This window comes from Lissotriton helveticus, chromosome 5_1 (assembly GCF_964261635.1).
Source record: "Lissotriton helveticus chromosome 5_1, aLisHel1.1, whole genome shotgun sequence".
NCBI classification, from domain to species: domain Eukaryota; kingdom Metazoa; phylum Chordata; class Amphibia; order Caudata; family Salamandridae; genus Lissotriton; species Lissotriton helveticus.
The window spans coordinates 1,228,617,440-1,228,639,474 of NC_136065.1; the positions used below are offsets into that span (position 1 = coordinate 1,228,617,440).

The window sequence follows — 22,035 nt, forward strand, 5'->3', positions numbered from 1 at the left end:
TGGATAGCTTGACTCCAGTGGTGTGGAGAGCCTGGGACTCACGTCTGAGCATGCTCAAACGCTCCGTCCATCATCCCTTTTTGTATCGCTTCATCTTATTCCAGCTAGGGTTTCGATGGTGCATGCTCCTCAACTAATTTGAGACGTAATTTGGCTTTACTTTTAAACTGTACTTGCTGGAACTATCAGAGACAATTTTTTAGTGGGTGTGCAGACACAATATCCAGTTTTTCATATTGACTGGCAGAAATATCGATTCATAAGTATTGTGAGAAATATCGACAGCAAGAATATCGTGCTGAAGAATATTGACTTGAGGTAAGTAAAATCGATTTAAAATATCGAAGAGATTTTTTTAATTAATGTTATGTATTTTAGTATGTCTTAAATGTATGTGATGAATTTTTTTGTATACGAATTGTTTATATTTTGCAATATATGTGTTCCATTTTCAGTAGTTATTAAATTTTTTTAATTTGAATTCTGCGTTTTCTGTTCCGTGGCGGGTTGTGGGTTTATTGGGGAATAGAGTGGGAAGTAAATTAATGATATCACATTATTATTATTTTCTATTTTAAAATATGTATTTTATTGAGATGTTATAGTGTGTGGTAAATGTGTAAAATAATATATCATTAATTAATAATTAGTTGTTATTTGTTTGGTAATTAACCACTTGAACGCTATGGGGATTTTTCCCCTGTGCTGTAAATACAGGAACACCATTATTCATGACGAGCTGGGCTCGTCATCAGTGTAGCAGGAGGCTACTGCATGACGAGCCCAGCTCGTCATGAGCGTGGAAGGGGTTAATTACTGTAATTGTGTAATTAACATTAGATGTGTGTTTTGTGGTTTATGGGGTAAAGGGTGGCAAGTACATTTGTTTTATTATTAATTATTTGTTGATTGATACCAATAATGTAATAAAAAATTAATTATGGTAACTGTGTAATTCATTTTAGGTGTGTGTTGTGGTGTTTTTAGGGGTAAGGGTGAAGTTATTTTCATTTAATTAATTGATATATAGTTGTTAATTAATTTTCATTATTTGATATTTATTTTGTGTAATTTTTTATTTTTTGCTGTGTTATTTGTACTTTTAAATGGGTAAAGGGTGGAAATTAACAGCATTTTATTTATTTTATAATTGGTTGTATAAAAGTAATAGTTTTCAATTTTTAAATAAGTTTTAATTGTGTAATGTATTACTTTACAGTTTACTTTAGTAATGTGCTGTGGGGATTGTAGTGTTAAAGTGTGGGTAGTTGATTAATGTTTATTAGTTTTTTATTAATATTTTTTTTAATTGACTATTAATTATGTTAAATTTGAAGACAAAAATTACATATAGAAGTGTGTTGTTATTTGTGTGGTGTTACAGGGTAGGAAATAAAATAAATACATTTATGTATTAATTCATTTTTTTGTTTGTAAATATTTATTAGTTTAAAAGAATTATCTTTTTTGAAAAGTATTTATTATTTCATTTTATATAATATTTGTAGGTGTGTGTTATAAGTAATTAATATTAAAATATGTTTTCTTTTTATATATTTTATATAGTAGATTTTTAATTTTTAAATCATTTAAATATTTATTTATTCATTTATTTTTTATCATTTTTCTATTTTTAACATTAATTTTAATTCTATTTTTGAACTGTTGAAGTGTGAATAGCAAATTCTATCCCTCCGCTATCCAACACTTTCCCTACTGTTGCACTCACTGGAGTGGGAATAGTCATTTTTACCCCTCCGCTATCCATCACTTTCCCTACTGTTGCACTCACTGGAGTGGGAACAGTAATGTTAACCTCTCTGCTATCCAACACTTTCCCTACTGTCCCACTCACTGGAGTGGGAATAGTAATTTGTACCCCTCCGCTATCCAACACTTTCCCTACTGTTGCACTCACTGGAGTTGGAACAGTCACTTTTAACCCTTCTCTATCCAACAATTTCCCTCCTGTTGTACACATTGGAGTGGGAATAGTAATATTTACTCCTCCAGTATCCAACATTTTCCCTACTGTTGCAGTTATTGGAGTGGGGAAAGTAATTTTTACCCCTCCACTATCCAACACTTTCCCTACTGTTGCACTCACTGGAGTGGGAATAGTAAATGTTGTCCCTCCACTATCCAACACTTTCCATACTGTACATGCAGGAACCACTGCTCTAGACAGGGTAAGATAGCTACACACTAAAAGATAACCTGCACTCACCTGCTGGTAGCTTGGCACAGAGCAGTCAGGCTTATCTAAAGGGCAATGTGTAAAGATTTGTGCAACACACACACACACCACAAAAATACTCCATACAGGGTTGGACAAATATATTATATTTTTTATGAGTAAAATAAGACCAAAGCGGGAAAAATCCAAAAAGTAGAACTTGAGATATGTATTTTAAAAGATTAAATCAAATTACAGTGCTTAGAGTTATAAAGCGACAACGAGGGACATCTGTCTGCGCTAGCCCAGGTTAAAGCCATCGTTCAGGTCAACCGCTACAGAACTCACCCAGGTCCCACTGAAAAAGTGCCTTGAATGGAGGAATTGTTAAATACTCGATGTGAGGATTCGAGGAGGAGAAGCGTCGTCGTCGATCCCATGGATGTAGGTGATGTGCCAGTTGCGATCCTCGCTGTTGATAAAGACTTCGTCGATGAACCCCTTTACGATGCATGCGATGCCTCATCGAGCCATGTAGTCTGTCGATGTCAAGTTGTGCAGTCTGTTAAAGTGATGTTGTCGAGCAGCAAAGGGAGTTGAGTTGGTTCCGATCAGTGTAAAGTCATTGAAGCATCGGTTTTGATGGATCAGCAAAGCAGAAATCACCTTTCAAAAGCCCAGGACTAGATTGACATTACCTGGCAGGACAGTACTAAAAAATGGCAGAGTCCAGGTGCTGTTGAATGGTTGAAGGACATTTTTGATGACTCTGAGACTTCAGAACAGGGTGCAGGCCCTTGGAGTCACTCTGGGTTCAAGTGAGATGGTCCAATCCTTGTCCTCAGCAGTGCAGAGATCAGTAGGCAGCAGGGCAGCACAGCGTAGCAGTCTAGCAAGGTGGCAATCCTTGTAGCACAGCAATCTTTTCTCCTGTCAGAGCTCTTCACAGGCCCAGTAGCTTACTCTCTAACTATGGTCAGAGACCCAATACATATACCCAGTTGTACCTTTGAAGTCGGGGTGACTTCAAAGAAGGGTCTTTGAGATGCACATAGGTCCTTTCTTCCTAGCCCTGGCTCTAGACTATCAGTAGGGAGTATGAATCACTTATGTAGTTTACCAGAGTCTCTTGGAAATGTATTGATGAAGATCCTCAGCCACAATGTCACTGCAGGTTTATATCTTGGTTCTCTGCCTATTTGATTAAGTGGGATGAATCATCATAGGGTCTTGGAACCTGAGAGTCCACTTCTCCAGGTGTTCATCATCCTCCACCAGGAGGGAGATTGTCTGGTGTGCGACAGTCGGAGTGGGAAGAGCGTTGGGATAATAAAAAAATAATAAAATTATCTTCTCTCCTGTGTAGTTTGTTTTTATTTTCACAGGGGAATGATAAGGATAAAAAAGCGTGCTGTGCTTTATTGGATAATTGTAGTTCGAAAGCACCTGGTGAGTGGTCGGATGACATGCTTCAGCTTGTGTCACCCAAAATGGTCGGATGGCTTTCTTCAGGACCAAAGGATCAAGCCGTCTCAAATGTTGTGGGGCTGTGTATGTGCTATGTGTATGTGCTATGTAAGGTGAGTAAATTGTCTCACCCTATTAGGGCAACAGGTTGTATTTAATGCCTGTTATGGACATGTGGTGATAGGCCTTAATTTGGTCTATTGCTGTGGAGAACAAGGAGTAAATAAGGAAGGAGTTAAAGGCTTACTTATTATGCAAAGTCAAAAATATACATAGGCTTGCACATTATCGAAACAAATGTTATAAAGTTCTATTTTTTGCTTAATGTGAATTAGATATTGTAATGCGTTTCACAGTGCTGGCTTCCTTTTGTCGGTAGATGTAAAGTTTCACAAGCCAGAGTGAACTTCCTGCTTTTAAAAGAAGGAAAATGTACAGAAAAGCTGATGTAAAGCGTTTCCTGGAAAATTACCAAAGGTGCATTTTTTGTGCCTCTATGAGGATAAAAGTGCAAAGTGAAAGTGAGAGAGCTTTAGGAAAAATAGATTTGGTTTGTTTTGGTCTTGGAAGAACTTTCCTGTCCTCCCTTTTTCTTTTGTTTCTGATTTGGATGCCAATTCACTTCCTGCTTGTGTCCTCCTTTGAACCATTGGGAATTGTCTTGTCGCTTATTCCCTGATTTGGAGCCAGCCTGTAGAGAGTCCCTCTCTCCCTTTGCCTTCGAACCATGCAGCTCAAGTCTCTTATACAACCTATTAGCTTGTCAGCCAACACTATCATTTTCTCTGGATGCTTCGCTGTCAAATATGAAGACATTGCCTAAGTAGGTACAGCACTCCGCTTTGAGACGCTCTGTCACCATCAACTGGTTAAGGGCAAGAAAATCCTTCGCCTCCATTTCTCTCACCCACTCATTCCAATACAAATTTGTATCAGACATTGTACTGTAGAGGTACTACGGAGTAAAAGCAAGGCCCTCCTACCTCTTGAAACCAATTGCCAGACCCTGTTTTTGGGTGCCATGAGACTACTGCGCCATGGGGTTTTAGGTCATTTGCCTCTGATGTCCCAGAGCCTGCCCTATTATGGCTCTGCAGTCTGAGCCAAGTGCAACTGTTTACACACTTCACTGTCTGGGTAGCAAGGCTGACCAGTCACAGGCTTCTCAGTGTTCACAAATAAATCAAGAGACCCGAAAAATGAAATGCCAAGCTCAACGATTCTCTTTTCAAGAAAGATATTACTTGAAGCACACTACAATGAATAGAAACAAGTCGGTGTCTCAGGCGCTATGTTGGCAGGTCCCACTCTCTAAATGTCCCTAGGTTATCTCCCAGTTCTAGGTAGTCCCCCTCTATCTCTAGGGGTCAAAAGGAATAGCATGAGTCTAGCACAGGTTTAGTTTAATCAACCCCAACATGTGTATATGCTCATTCTGAAGTCTCATCCCCCTTCACATGGAGAATTGGTCTCTCGGTCACTTTCAGGCCACCCTGTATTCATAGGGCATGCCCACATACAACAGAGAGCAGCAGCACACCGGCAGGTAGGATTGCAGTACCTTTGTCTTGGGACACTGGTATCAGTTTTGCAGTAGACTTGGGTCCTTCACCACAGTTGTGTGAGACAGCAATCCTGAGATGTTCAGTCTAGTCAGACTGTTGGTAATGTGACTCATAACAGGGATTTCAATACTTGTGTAATTGCAGCCCTGTTTGAGCTGGTCCTGGATTCAACAGATGAAGGCCCACATGAGCCCATCAGTATGTGATAGAAGTTGCCCAGCACAGACCAATCTCAATCCCAGCCCAGACTAGGCCTCAGCAATCGCAATGTTGCGGAGTTATGGTTCCCAACCGGACCTGTTGACAGGACTTGTGGGTGCCATTGGAACTCCAGCAGAGTGTTTCTTCTTGGCAATCTACAGATATCACGGACGCGCTGACCCACATGACTTCTTCAACATTCTATCCGCCTGCAGCATAGGCAGGTTCCTTATCTCTCTAAGAAGGCAGGCAGGCAGGCTTCTAGATGCTTAAATAAAGGTATATAGCTTCTCTTGCAGGAGATCCAACTTGGAAAATCCCACAGTCTCAAATATAAATTACACAGAACTCAGTAGAGATAGACAGATCTTGAAGAGTCATCAATTGCAATAATGTTATCCTTAAACATCAATTGATGAAAATATATCCAATGAGCTCTCAACTAAGTGATTTTATTTGATATAAATAAGAACATAAGTACCAAACACAAGCTTATAATTTCCATGAGAAAATACTATTTTGTCCAGAAATGGTTGCTTTGTTTATTTTAAGTAAATTCACGTTTGAATCCCAAATATTAGAGGGTCACAGTCAGAACAGATTCTGCCTTACATGCCTATCTATCACACATGAAAGTAATGTCTAGCACGTCCCAAATAGTTCCACCAACGTATGTGAAGTGTGGACAACACCATACAATCGATATCCCCATTCTGCTAGGAATTGCTACCACTATGCTAGAGTAAGCATTTAGTCAGAGTTGGACACCACTGTGGGACACAGTCTGGCTGGCCTGGCAGAAGGACAGCTTTAAGGTCAACATAAGCTAAACAAACTCTTGTGCTGCCCCTAAACCCTAATACTTGCCTTCCACATCAATGACATTCATGTTTACGCTAATGGAGTCTGCTACTTCAGTCCAGAGTAAATCTTAAATTTCGAAAGACTGAGAGTGAGCATGTGTGTATATGGCATTCCTTACATTTCATGTGCAAGCATTCTCACTCTGCTGAGACTAACATTCCAGTATAGAGGAAATCTCAGATTTAGGCTTGCTTCTGGATTACAATGTGAGACTAAATGTACAAGATGTGAAATGGACATATCATGTGGATGGCCTAGATCTGGAAGTCACACCACTTACCCCCATGCATGCATATTCCAACTATTGAGCCATACACTCCAGTCAAGAGGAAATCTAAGATTCCCTCTGGGTGGCACTGTCAAACTCACAAGTCTTAGATTACGTTTCATACACATGCAGTGGACCAGAATTTACCTAACTGTGACCCACTTTACTTAACACATGCAGGCATTCCTAGGCTCCTGAGTGCAGCAGTCCAGTAATGAGGAAAGCCAATAGTTCAGATTCCTTCTGGTCTGGGCTTTTACATCCATACTGTTGTATGAGAATAAGCATGCATGCATATAGTGTGGATGGACCTCACTCAAGGAGTCAAGTAACTTTATTTTGGCCTACAGGGCCATAAAAGTGCAAATGCAAATAAAAAGACATAAATAAATAAAACAGTACATTTCAGCATAAAAGTTTATGATTCATATGAGAAGCACCATAATTTATGCAATAAAACAATAATATATGAAATTGCTTGTACAAAATACAGAAATAGTGCAAAGAGTGTTGGTGTTACCTTATGCAAGATATCAAAAAGAGACAAGGGTGTGGCACAAGGGTCAACGTAAAATTAACCAGGAGGAGCGGGGGCCTTTCTTCAAAGTATTCACGCAGCACCCAAGAATTTGGCTACTAAAATGGCATAAATTGGGCTGCAGTCTGATTTCAAAATGCGAAGAGCAGAAGAGTGGCTGCGTTTGCCTAGGTGTCCACAGGTAGGTGCTAGACAAGTTCTACGGGGAGGGGCATAAGCAAGCCAGGCAAAGAGTATGTGTGAGATGCCCTCAACTGAGGAGTTACCAGTTGGACAGACGTCAGTGCCCCCGCAAAATCATTTTGCGGTAAAGGTACCTTAGAGAATTGGTCAGCTTCCATTAGTTCCTGGAGGGCTGTAGCATAATGGACGAGTTCTGGGATGGTCTATAGACGTCTCCAGTACACCAGGGGGCGTAAATGGTTAGGAACTTCTCACTCGAGAAGAGACACACCTCCACCATCTATTTGCATTAGTGCTCTGTATTGTCAGACTCAGAAATCTGCGCATGCACACACATGATGTGGAAGGGGGTGTCACTTCTAAACCCACACAATTTCACATCATGCTGTGGCTGACAAACCATTATCTAATGATTGGGCTGTAAACACAGCATGCGAGTGTAATCAAATATAACCTGTAACTCAGTATAAACCCTGGACTTCCATTACATTACAGAACCATACTCTCCCTATTGCTGCCCATACTAAGTATGAGGGGAAGGGGAAATCCATAACTCAATACAGAAATATTAGATCTGGGAAAAGATGCTGCTGGTTGTAGGGATGGGAATGCCCACTGCATGGTAAACAGGCATGTTCACCTGCCCTAGACCTGGCCTTGATTATGACAGCCCTGGAATTGTTGTACCAAGTGCAAGGCTAATAGTGCCCTCATTTTAGACAGAGGACTACTTAGGGCCTGATTCTGATGCGGGTCGGAAAACATTTCCACCTAGGGCCTGATTCTGATGCAGTTAGGACGGCCAGCTAACAGCATTTGCTCCTTCCAAATCGGATCGGGAACATGTCTTACCGACCGAGGGCCCAATTATGATGCGGTTAGGAACATATACTCCCATTGAAGTCAATGGGAGTCCAACCAAATCGTAACGGGAAGCATCCGGATGCATCGTACTCCGTCGGTCAGACTCTCCCAATCCGAGTGGTTCAGAAACCATTTCCAAACCGATTAGATCGGGAAGCTTTCCAACCCGCATCAGAATCAGCCCCTTAGTGGTGATGGAAGCATTTCGTGTTTGAGAATCAGTGGTGTGACCAGACCTTTATTTCTGAGTCACCAGAGGGGAGAACAACTGGCCCACATGTGTAAAGTTCTGGTTCTTGGCATTTGTCTAGTGATATAGCGTGTGTGATACCTACATGGTGCGTATGTGTGAGTAAGGGAATCATCTGGTCTGGGCCTACATAAGAAGGAGATGGAGTGTGAGGATTGCATTCTCAGACAGTGGAAGTGTATTGCTCACAATACAGTAGCTGGAGAGAGAAGACTTTGGCGCTGAAGTGAAGGGTGTGGAGAAAGGGATCCTTTAGGCGTTCTGTGAAGTACTTTGGTTGCCAAAGAGCTGCCGCTCAGTGATCCTAACCACTTCCATATTTTGTGGATAGTAAGGATAAGGGGTGGAACTGCACTCTCTGTTGAGAAAGGTGGAGGGGTCTTTAAGTGAGCCCTGGCCCTTTGTATTTCCCCGATTTTTGATTCAGTTGTACTGATGACAGCCAGGTGCAGATATTTCACACTTCGTTGTGACTCTGTATGCCAGGAGCAGGAGATCTGTGTAACTAATTGTTTCCACTCTGTTCCTTCCGCGTAGATTGTCATCATAATCTAGGACTGAGAAAATGCAGCACATGGAAGCAGAGGGAATGTAATATATAAGTGATACAAATGCTACATGAAATGTAAACACTAATAGAGCAAGCGAAATCGCATTACCAACTGCATTATATACCCTTGATATTTTAGAGAAATGTTCAGTTGTCACACAGTTTTCTGAATGTTTTCATGGAAGGTAAAGAGCGAAACCCCCCAGGTGGGTATTAGGCCTGCTTGGCACACAGTGGAAGTACAGGGAGGTGCAGGACAATATCGTGAGTGTGACCCATCAGACCAAAGGCTTTTTAGCAAATTAAGGAGGTGCACATTTTGCACACTATTTGATAGCATCCACCATCCAAACTCCAGGAGCAATATGTCTCTCTCTCATGTAGAGCTGTATGCATTTTGTACCATAGATGTATTTTTCATCACTGCTGGACTTTCCAACTACCAGTCTTCACTGCTGCATTTTATGTCTCCTCAAGGTTGAAAAGTCAACATTTGTGACTAATTATGGCACTCTCAGGAAGCATTTTGCCTACTCTGGCACAACACCTGCCTCCGACATTTCTTGGACAGTAATTAGGGCTGAATACTGTATCCAGATATTTGATTTTGCAAAACCAATCAGTGATTTGTTGTCAAGCTGGAATGAAGGTGCTTTTATTGTCAACAAATGGGAAGCAAAAGTAATTGCAACTCTGTGGCCTTCTGCAAGCTGTGTTTAGTTTAAATAGACATTGTTTGTGTCATTGAGGCATTGGGGTTCAGCTGCATGATTCCATTCTCTTTAACCTCCACAGAGTCTCCTCACCATCTTAGACTCACCAACGGCTGGGACCGCTGTGCTGGACGTGTGGAGGTGTACTACGCGGGTGCATGGGGAACAGTGTGCGATGACGGATGGGACATGAGCGACGCAAACGTTGTGTGCATGCAACTACAGTGTGGAAACGCCACGTCTGCCCCAAGTAATGCTTATTTTGGTCCTGGCAATGGCAGTATTCTCTTGGATGACATGAACTGCAGGGGAAATGAAGCCTACCTGTGGGGTTGTCCAAGCAGTGGATGGAACGTTCACAACTGCGTGCATGCCGAGGATGCCGGCGTCATCTGCTCAGGTAGGTCTAGGAGTGGCCATAAAGTGTGTGCATGTAACGCCCCTCAAGCATTTACCTCTCACTGCAATAGAGAGAGGTGTGTTTTTGAACCCAAGCACAGTTGGGCTTTTTTATAAACCACAAAACATGATTATTGGATAAAATGTAGTACTGAAGTTACCTAAGTCTGAAATCTACAGAACATTGTAGGGTATAGATTTTAAGGCGTCAATGACTGAGCTTCAGGATGCCTCTGTGAGTTGCAGTAGACTGATTGTTGGCCATGTATCACAGGTTTTCAATAGCTAAGTAGAGATGGAGAAACTTGGGAGATAGAACGAAAGGCTAGAAAAGGACGCAGAAGTGCCCTTCCCATTACTTATCTGTGAACTGCTAAGTAATCTCACCTCACCCTGAGCATAGCTTGATGATTTCAGCAGCTGGCTGACACTCTGCTCGTGACTGATGATCAGTAAGTCAGATCTGTCAAAACCATAAATAGATTACACAAGGCATGAGTACTCCTTGATGACTCAGCATTGTTGGAATAATGAGTTGTTTTAATTTAGTGGGAACTGTCTATGATGACTCAGAATTGTGCTACCTTTGAATGGGGTACCTTACAATGGGGTGATGACTGGGCATTGAGCACTATGAGAATTTGGAACACAGTGGTTTGTTCTGCTAGAAATGGTGCCTAAGTACTCAAGGTGGAGCTATAATATGTGTGCTCAGTGTTTAAGGGGTGTTAATTGGCTCTGGTCTGGTACCTTCTGGATTTCAACATGTTGTTGTAATGACTCTGTTTGTCATTCCCTATTTCTCTTGTGTGTTTTCCTATTGTCCCCATTCCACGTTGAAGTGGGAATAATGTGATGCCACCCTCAGTGAGGGCAGTTGGTACATGACCATAACTACCTCCTTTTTTCTCCTTTACCTCCCACCCTGTCTTGCACTTTGTCTTGTAGTATGTTCAAAGGCTGTCTGGCGAATGCCTTTGAACATACTACAGTGAAGTAAGGCAAAATGATGGGGCACCCCTGTAGAATGTGATCAGGGTCCCCTAAGTCCCCAATATCTCACAGATATGTATTGACCTTGCCCTGATTCACGGCCCCCTGAAGCATTGGGAGCCCCTAATGAGGTTGGGCCCCCACACTGCAGGGGGTGCAGGGGCTTGTTTTACACCCCTATTACACAATACACACTATAGGTGTTTAGACTATGCCGTTGTTGTGTTAACTACTGTGGGCTTAGGGCCTCTCACTTTTGTTTTTGAATTTTACATTGAAAAAAATGTGTAGAATGTTTTACTACATGAATAATTTCATTGACAATAATGTAATGAAACATGAGAATGAGGACTAATAAACATGCTATTGTGACAGAACAGATAAATTGTGAAATGCACATTTGTCTGATGCTTTCTTAGTGGACCGCAGCCACAGTGCAAGTTCTTCAAGTTTCGGTTTCCTAAGGACTGATGGCTGCAAACAAGGGGAGATGCTCCCTATCAGCACAGACTGTTATTTGTAGATGTACTCAATCAATAGGCTATATGATTATTTAACTACTCACAAACCAGCATTGCTGCTCTCCTCTGATGAGTTTAAACAGCGTCAGATATAATATACCTTAGAGGTTGCTTTGAAGCTCAATGTGAAAAATGTTTACCACTAAATAACCATAGTGGACATAATTAGGACTTCCTGTTTTCAGGTTTTACTGATTTTTACAGATAACTACAGACAGAAAAACATCTATATCGCTGTGTGTATTTATTTTTAAATATGGATAAAAATGGGGATAAAAATTCGGATTATTTTGTTAGTGCTGTTAGTTAAGACTGGGAAAACTGACAGCTCAGATCATTAAAAACTAAAGGAATGTATTCTATGAACTATTGGAATGTATCATAAATAACATTAACACTAAAGAGCTGCAGATGTGAATGAGTGTGAGCTACAATACTCTTGTTTTTATCTGAGTGCATTTATATCATACATGGATACATGTAGCATAAAAATGCATTAGACATTTAAGTATGAGCCTACATGTACTACCCAATATATACTGAAATATACCAGTTGCGGTTAAATTTTTTCACAAAGTCTTCATTAAATATGGATACATGAACATAAAATAAGCAAAAGTAAGTATTGATCAATACAGACAAATGTCAGATTAAAACGGGAGCCCTAGACATAAGGTATTCATATTTAAACTATTGAAACTTAGTCCATTGACATTGAAACATGAAATTGATCTTACCCTTGAATGGAGAAATCTATTTTGTCCAAGTTTTAATCAGAGACCAGAAAGAGATGAAGATCTAAAGACTGGCATGTATGAATGCAATTTGTGGTCCCCTAATGAGAGGAACGCCGAACTGCCAGGACCCTGAATCGCTGTTGGACTCTGGCAGTGTTATGGTTCAAGATTTGCTGCCTTTTCCATTACCTTCCACGGAAAGGGAACATTAGATACGAGCTAGTACTTTTTATAGTCCGACTTGACAGGTGAAGTGAGATGGGTCACAACACATTCCATAGTAACTCGGAGTGTTATTGGGTTGAGATGTTTATAATATATTTCTTTCACTGTTTGTCCCATAAGGAAAACATGTTCTGCCCATCTGTGAAATTGAAGTATTCCTGCAATTTCTCCCTCGGTTTGCCCGAATGATCACATCCTGAGGGTTGATAGTTCGTTTGAATTGAAAACTCTTCTTAAATGTTCTTGTAGAGTTTGTAAGCAGGCCTCAGAGTCCTTCTTGGGGACGTGTAATAAGTAATGAGTAATATATTTCTTTCAATAGATTCTTGAAACAGGACAACCACTGTAAATCTGCAGGCTGTTACACACTTAAATTTACTTCCTGATGTCTTCATCTCTAACATTATGTTCTATTTCTGTCTTCACAGCTGCTCAGAACTTGACCCTTAGCCCTTCAGGTACGTTTCTCTTTGTGAAATAAAAATCCGCTTTCAGTGACATGCTTGCTTTAACCATCGACTTTCGGTGGATTAAGTACCCCTGGGCAGGGGCGTAGTTTTTTTGGGGGGGAGGGGGATGCTACCCCCCTAATAAATGTATTTTGTGGTCAATAGTTTTGAACAGCTACTCTCAGTCGAGTATGGTGAGGTGTCTGTCAGAATTCATCAGACATTTTTACATACACTCAAACAAAAACACACACATTCTCTCCCTCTCTGTTTTAAGTCTTCAAAGAGTTTGGCTATTTTACAAAATATTGTTTTTTCTCTCACTTAGTCTCCCTACAAAATCGTATTCCTCTCCCTTCCCACTGTCCCATAATTACCCCTGATGCGCCTTGCTTGTCGGGTAATGTATAATAAAATTATATGCCAATGTGATTGTTTTAAAATCTGACCCCAAGTCCCTCCTCCCCCATTCCCCCCACTAATCATACTGACCAAGCTTAGCTCCTGCTACTGACTAAGGTCTGTTTGAATATCATACCGTCTTTGTTGGTACATACCCGCTAGATTGGAGCTACAGAATGCAAGCCCGCTGTTGCCTTCATCTGTCTTTTAAAAGTGCTATGTGATCCGTTTGTGTTCCAAGAATCGTATTTTTCTCTCAGTTTACAAAGTGTATTTTTGTGTTCAGAAAATGTTATTACATATATTTCATGATATATAAACACAATACAAAAAATAACACAGAATTATAAAGAATAAATACAGTGTAATGATAAAGAAATATAAGGTATCAGGTTGCATCCAAATATGATATTACAAAAATAAATGTCCAGTAAGAAAGAATAAAAAACAAGAAGGGCTACATTGAAGGTATATTTTCGAATGAGAACTATAATACGTATTTTAAAATAAGGAACAAGCAGTAATATATGAATCCAAACTAGACCACATGTTACAACTGGGAGAAGATGGTGCAGTACGACTATGTAAAAATGAGGGGTGTCCATGTCTTACAAAAATAATCCATTCCTACCAAGCCTTGACTGAAAGCAATTTAGCATCTTTCCAATTGGAAGTTATTGATTTCCGGGTAGTAGCAATGAGGAAGTCCAAAAGTTTGCAATCTGTAGGAGATAATACAGGTTTAAGGGGAGAAGACTTAAAAAGTGAGATGGGAAATTATAATGGGGGTTTGATATTAAGAATCTGAGTTATAATATTCCAGACATCAGACCAAATTGGAGAAATAACAGGACATTTGTATTATAAATCTTGCAAATCTCCAGTTAAGGTATTATAATGGCAACACATTGGGGTTTCTAAGAGTTTAGCTTTAAATAGTTTATCTGGAGTCCAAAAGTATTGGTATAGTAAATAAATATTAGTTTATTTGAGGGTAGCCGGGAGATGACCAGCAGTATTAGACTTCCAGATATCCTTCCATGCTATACTTGCAAGAGGATATTTATGTATGATGACCATTTCTGAGTAAAATGCATAAAGGAGCACATAGGGGTAGAAAGCTTTTTATATACTTTAGAGGCTACGTGTCCTGCATGACAAAACATGTTAATTCTGTATTAGAAAGTTGGGTCATAGATAGTATTTGAGGATACGCTTTAAGAATTGTATTACATAGTAACGTATATTTAGGCAGTTCAGACAGAGGTAACCTATATTTGGCTTTAAGATATTCAAAAGTATCAGACATATCTCCATGATATATATATCAGCAACAAAGAAAACACCAGCAACAATCCACAAATTCCAAAAAGAAATATGTTTATGGTACAGGAGTTTGGGATTAAACCAAAGAGAAACTTTCTTGGAAGATGTAATGGCTATAGAGATTTTTTCATCAAATGATAAAAGGGCAGTCTAAGAAGTCGGAATAATGGGTGATCTTTTACTAATTGACCCATTGGCCATGGTAAGGAATGCAGTTAATGGATATGGAGCCAGTATATTCCTCTCCAGAGAAAGCCATTTAGGAGATTTAGAAGGAGAGGGATTATGGAACCACAACGAACATTGAGCTACTAGAAATGATACATAGTACCTTTCAAAAATCTGGAAGACCAACCCCTCCTGCACATTTGGGCATTTGTAAAGTCTTGAAACTAATGTGTGCAGGCTTATTGTTCCAGATCCATTTAGTAAATAATTTATAAAGGTTTACAAAAAAAGTGGAAGGAAAAAAAAGGGGCAACATGGACAGCAAATAAAGGATTTGCGGAGTTATAGACATTTTGATTGTCTCAATACGTCCCTACCAATTTAAATGAAGATTGGACCATCTATCCAGTTTCTCTTAAGGACTGGCTAATAATGTAGAACAATTGGTTTCAACTGTACTTTTAAGAGAATTGGTAAATGTTATGTCTAGATATTTAAGTGTTTTTGGAGACCATAGCATATTTGTATTTGCCAACATTGTAGAATTACCAAAAGCATTGAATGGTCAAAGACTCTGTCTTGTTAATGTTCAATGAGTATTCAGAAACTGCAGCATAACTATAAATAATATAGGAATTACAGGTAGGGAAACAAGAGTATCATTAACATCTAATAACACATCATCAGCATATGCAGAAACTTTAAAAGAAGTAGTCTTCAAAGCAACACCAGTATATGTGTCGCTAATGCAGAGGGAACACAAAAGGGGTTCTATGGCAATAAGAAATAACAAAGGGGAAAGTGGGCAACCTTGACGCGTGCCTCTATATAAACGGAATGGGGGTGAAGAAACACCGTTAACATAAATAGAAGCTGAGGGCGCTGAGTACAATGCTTTAATCATGTTAGGAAATGTTGCCCGAACTGAAAAACGTCTAATGTATTGAATAGAAATTGCCAGTTTACTTTATCAAATGCCTTCTCCACATCTAAGGCCAATACTCCAACTGGTCAGTTGACATCTTTAGCAAGAGATAAGGCATGGCAAAGCAAGCAAGTATTATGGGCAGACAACCTACCCTTCATAAAGCCCGTCTGGTCTGGCTGAATAATTGAGGGGAGGAGGGGTGATAATATGTTTGCTAAAGTTTTCGCATATATTTTACAATCCTGATTAATTAGGGATATGGGACTATAGTAACCATAGTAGGATCCTTGTTTGGCTTAGGGAGGACAATGGTTGTGGCTTTATTAAAAGAGCCACCCATCAGGGAAGTGTGTTGAAACTCCGTAAATAATTAAAGTAGGATATGAGATAGTTGGTCTTGAAAACATTTGTAAAATTCAGCCTGAATACCATCTGGAGCAGGTAGTTTTTTAGAGTTTAATGCTCTAATAGCTGTGAATATTTCTTCAATATCAATAGGTTTTTCTAAAGCTAGTCTATCAGTGTTAGAAATTTGAGGTAATTAACAAGTGTTAAGGAAATCAATGATGACTTTATTTTGCAGGGCGAGACGTTTATGGTATATGGAGGAATAGAAAGATAAAAACTCTTTCAAAATGTCTACAGTGTTTGTCATTAATGTACTGTTACTTGTTTTGATAATAGGGATTTGAATTTTATCACGCTTAATACGTGTATAGTTTGCTAACAGTCGGCCGGATTTGTTTGCATTAAAATGAAAATTAGCTTTTTCTTTCGAGATAAGTAATCCTGCTGTTTTACTAAGCATGCAATTGTATTCATATCTATATTTGTGAAGTTGCCATTGATATTGTGGATCTCGAGATGAAAGAAAGAGTCTTTCCAAGGTTGCTATGTATTTTTCTAATTTGAAAAGGTGGGCATAAAAAGATTTATTGTCATGAGCCATAAAAGATATTGTAACTCCTCGAATATAGGCTTTAAAGGCATCCCAGTGGACAATTTTAGAGGTATCACATGGGTTAATATGCGAAATATACTTACTAATGGCCGAGGCACTTGTTTTAGAAATAGTTGAATTGAGTACTATATCAGAGTTCATTCTCCATCATTTATGGGTAATCTGAAGACCTGGGAGAAGTAGGGAAAAAGAGATTAGGCTCATGATCAGAAATTGTAATTGGGTGAATAACCGATTCATTAATCATGTGGCATAGGTATTGTGAAGTCAATAGGTAATCAATCCTAGAAAAGGAGGAATGAGCATTAGAATCAAAAGTACATTATTTATCTGTAGGATGTTCTAGTCTCCAGAAATCAACCAATTTAGTAACAAAGGGCAATGATTTCAAAGTAAAAAAGGAATGTGTTAGGTTGAAATTTAAATGCAGAGGAACGGTCTAGTTAGGGGTCTCTGATGAGATTAAAATCACCAACCACAATAATGGACGAGTTACCTAATTTTAATATTTCACTAGACACATGCGAACAAAATGAAGGGTCATCTGATGTAGGGGCATATATATTGACAAGGTCTAAAATATGTTTGTGAACCTTCACTTGAGCATAAACAAACCTACCATCTGAGTCGTGGTGGTGAGACATTACTTGTATTTGTGCTTTATAGGAGAAAAATTAGCTACACCATTTTTACATTTTGCAGCAGGAAATGGAACCATAATACCCACACATTCCTTAGACATAGTATTTAACATTTTATCATCCACATGCGTTTCTTGCAAGAAACAAATATCAATGTTAAACTTCTTTAAATATAAAAAAAAAATTACATTTTTAAACAGGATGCCTCAGCCCCTTAACATTAAAAGAAACAATAACTAACTTATGTGGTGTGGCCATAACCAGTTGTAAAAGAGAAATGATTGAGAAAAAAAGAGAAGAAAGAGTAACCCATATATATAAAAGACAAAACAAGACAGACAACACATAACAAGGTCAATCTCCAGGACCTCATATCAAGTAGAGCAGTAGAGCCAGAGTTACAAAGCAAGAGTAGCCACCTTGTGTACACCTGCTATAATAAACAAAGTAACATCCTTTAATAAAAGGAAAACACATTAGCCTGCAGATCCGGAAGGTTAGGAGTCCATGAGAATAGGATCATGCTGGTCCAAAAACTTTATTAAATCTGAAGGTGAGGAGAAAGATTTGGAGACATCATTCCTCCAAAGGCACATAACAGAAGGGTCGAAGCGGCCATGTTTGTATCCAGCTTCACGGAGACGCAGTCTCAGTTCCAAAAACTGACGTCTGGTTTGAACTGTCTCTTTTGCAAAGTCTTGTTGTATAAATACTTTGTTTCCTTCTATCAAAAGAGATTGGATCTCTTGTGCAACTTTCCTTACAAGAAGTAGGTGATGATGCCTCAGAATTTTAAATATGATTTGATCATGGTTTAATCTAATGGGATTTCCAAATAGAGGGGATTCTTTGAGTTTATCAATTTCAAACCGGTCCGGAAATTTGATGTTTAAAAGCTTGGGTAATAATTTTCTAAGAAAAGGCGACAACTTTGTCCTTCAACTCCTTCAGGAACATTAAATATGCGTAAGTTGTATTGCCTTTTTCTGCTTTCCAAATCTAGTAATGAGCGTTGAAGAGAAGCAACCCGAGGGATATGTGGAGCCTTATTGGTAATAGCTCTAGTTTTGTCACATATTTTAATCTCGTTGTCTGCAACTTTGACAGATAGGGAGGAAATGTCTCTCTGAATATTTTTAATATCCGAGCTTAAGGTGTCAGTATTTGTATGAATAGCTTGAATTTCCTCCACTATTTATGATAATGAGGTGTCTTGTGAGTCCATAGCTTTAGACTTTGCAGGTTGCTTTCGTTTATTTGAATGGTTAGATATTGATTTAGATTCCAATTTGTAATACAGAGAGATATATAATAATAATAAGTCAAATGAATTTTGAAATAGTTAACAATAGACCAAACTTGAGATATTTATGGCTATTATAAGAGTTTAGAAAAAGAAGATTCCCTATGGGTGAGATCCAAATTCAGCAACTCACACTCCAATCTCACTTCTATTCCACACAGAGTCTCTTCTAATGTTTAAAGCACTTATAAATGACCTACTAATTTTAGTCAAAATTATCATCTATTTTGTTCAAAGAAAGAAACATTATTTTTTGTACAAATACATATGATACACCAAATTCAAGAAACATAATTTATTCCATTAAAAACACAATCCTCTAAAAGTACAATTAAAAAGGAGAATCCACAGAGACAATACACTATGTCTTTTTTTGTGTTAATTTGACTATACCTGTAGACAGCATAGAGCATGGATCTAAGTTCACTGTCTGTGGCTTGATGCTGACTCTTGCCAAATGTAACACCACTTCTATTGTGAGCATTGACGCATTTCAGTTGCACATTCTCAATAGGACCACCTTCTTCAAGACATTAACATTTTTCTCTTCATTATATTAAAAATAGTACTCAGATACCAGCTTTGAATCAAACCTATAATTTAAATGAAAACACAATGAACAAATGTATCACTACATGAACATTAATAAGCTCTTAGAAACAGAAAAATGATTAAAAACAGCGTAAACATGTGTGTCACTACATGCACATAGATCAGTTTTTTCAGTGTGATACAATTTAAAACCAACAACATCTATATCATCTCTATTAATTAATTATGATACATTTCCATTTCATTAACTCCAAACCGCTTTAACATATATTACTCAATTTATAAGCGCGTCAACCATCCATGCTAGAAAAAGCAATTGTTTAACACAATCCTCTCATAGTGCGCCTACATTCGCTCTCCACCATACATTTCATTCGCGCATTATAAAACACTCATCAGTGCCGCTGCACTCAGTTTTAAGGTTTCAAGTCACTTCGACTAATCATTGAGGTTCAATAACGATTTTCGTCTATAATAGTAAAGGACATACATTACTCTTTTATGTCCACTCCCTCTTTCTACGCCCAACATCACAAGGAATATATAAGTACTCTATTACCTTTGTGTGTTTTCTAAATTTCAGAAATTCATTTTAAACGGAGGTTCTGGCTTGGGAGGTTGAATATACTTCCTCGATGGTTGCCCCTGAAAAATATTTTTTACTCACGTTTATTCTGGGTCTATTAGAGTATTGCGGTTCACATAAATACCATTGTGTTACAATAAGGGATTTGATAAACCTCCTCACCTTAGAAAAAGGCACACCGACCTTAATCCAAGTCATTTGGTCTATTCACACAACACCTGCCTTTAGTTGCACGTCTTATTCCTGTTGTGGGTATCAAGGTTTTCCCGTGGTTTTTAAACAGCAGGGTACTTCGTTTGTGGCTGCATATGGTTACAAAATAGCTCTGTTTTGCCCCATATAATCAGGGATCAATGTACGTTTATCATTAATTCCATTGTATGAGCCCCAGTACTCTAACTAAAGCCTCAATCATGGCCATAATGAAGATATCAGTTTCAAAATCAAAATGCCTTCCACCCAACAACAATCTCTTTACTTAGGTGAAACTCTTAAGCCTTAAGGTGTTCTACCCAAGACCTATCTAAAATACAGAACCAGCTATGCATCACCCCTGGTCCACATATCCCACCATTTCTCACCTCTTTATTCCAACAAATAACGCGTCCACTAAGGTTTCGCCTCCACCGTAATTCGTGATTCAAAACAATGCGGTTTACCGTACCCTTTTAAGCTCATGCCGTTTACGTATGTCAAGCTGACGTTACGCTCTGTGAGCACATTCTGGCCACTCTGTTTTTTTTAATAAATCCTCAAAAAAAGAACTGCATTTACATTACAACGCACTTCACACACCCTCAGAAAATGCCTCCAAATCGCTCCTGCAGCTTGTCCCTGGAACAGAGAAGGTCTGCCACTGAAAACCACTTGTCAAAGGCACCTCTATCAGCAAAAAAATACTGTAGATGAAGCACCTGAGCACAGAGCTCGAATAGAGGTGGCCATTTTGATTCACGCGAGCTGCTGTCTCCCAGTTTATAAAGTGTTTTGGGACAGAGCACACCTATCTCAGTAAAGTATAGTTTTATCCGATACACCTTTATGTGTTTCTGTGTTTGTAAGGATCTACTGGGGCACAGTTTGTGTGAAAAGAATTGCTTGTGTTTGTGTTTGTGTTCTGTGGGGTGAAGTACACATGAAGGGTGCTGACCAATAAATATATGTTGCATCTTGACTAATATGGACTTACCTTTGAAAAAGAAGAGCCTAGGAAACTCACTTGACACAACAAACTTGATTCAATTATTTTTATTTGAGTTATTGAATGTAACACATACACTTGCCTATATCCAATTGCAGGAAAACACATTAAATGCAACACTCTAATATCATGCCCTTCCCTTTTCCCGGTCACTCTGGTTGTTACTGCTTCTTGGAATGCTCTTACAACCCACTCCGTAAATCTCATCAATTACCTATGCAGCATGTGCTAATTTTTTTTGTAAACAAACATATGTGGCATTCAAGCCAGTGGCAGAGGACAACCTGTAAGGTATACACATATAATCCAAATACCAGAAACATCTACGTATATACCAACCCCCTGGTGATTACTGACAAGCAGGTGATACCGGGATGAGCCAGATCAGTGTACACATATTATGAAATGTCAGTCTCTCCAGGGACACTTGAGGGGTGTCCAGCAGCCGCCCGATAGAAAAGGAGTGGGAGTTGGTGTCCTGTTATTGTTCAGGTGTGTATTCAACCTCTCCCTATCCCTCCCCTCATCTTCCATGGTGCCCGCTCTCTCCCCTCATAAAGTCAGATGAAGGAACCAAGTGTATGTAGGCAAGCACTTAAGTCCACCACACACACCTGGGTCCCACCAGCACTCAGGTGCCTCAGCAGGTGTGTCGAGGTTTAGGCTTGTTCTGCAGTGCCATGTCAGCCCAATGGTCAGAGGAAGTTTAGTCTTGAGTTAAGTGGTCACCTCTCACCACCCTTACTCCAAATAGAGAGCCATCGCTATTGGCTGTGCTCCCCTGTAAGTCAGCTGTGTCTCCCAAGCTCATGAGGATACCATATCCCTCCTGCCCTGGTGTACCTACTGCAACAATGCACATTCCTTCTAGTCCACTCACTGCAGGAGGTTTGCCCTCCAGCGCTCAATGTGAGAACCCGTTGGCTTTTTCCTGTGCATTGTGATTATACACGTAGCCAACACAAGGTCAAAGTCTATGAACCATGCTGTGATTTTGTGTTTAA

General features: G+C 39.3%; 1 protein-coding gene across 1 annotated transcript in view; it reads left to right on the forward strand.

Moving 5' to 3' along the window:
• Window positions 1-22,035, forward strand: part of LOC144752607 (scavenger receptor cysteine-rich domain-containing protein DMBT1-like) — a 1,088,995-nt gene that overhangs the window by 391,436 nt on the left and 675,524 nt on the right. Inside the window, exons 21-22 of the mRNA XM_078640489.1 lie at window positions 9,722-10,039; window positions 12,943-12,972. Coding sequence (XP_078496615.1) covers window positions 9,722-10,039; window positions 12,943-12,972 — 348 coding nt within the window. The remainder of the gene's footprint in view (window positions 1-9,721; window positions 10,040-12,942; window positions 12,973-22,035) is intronic.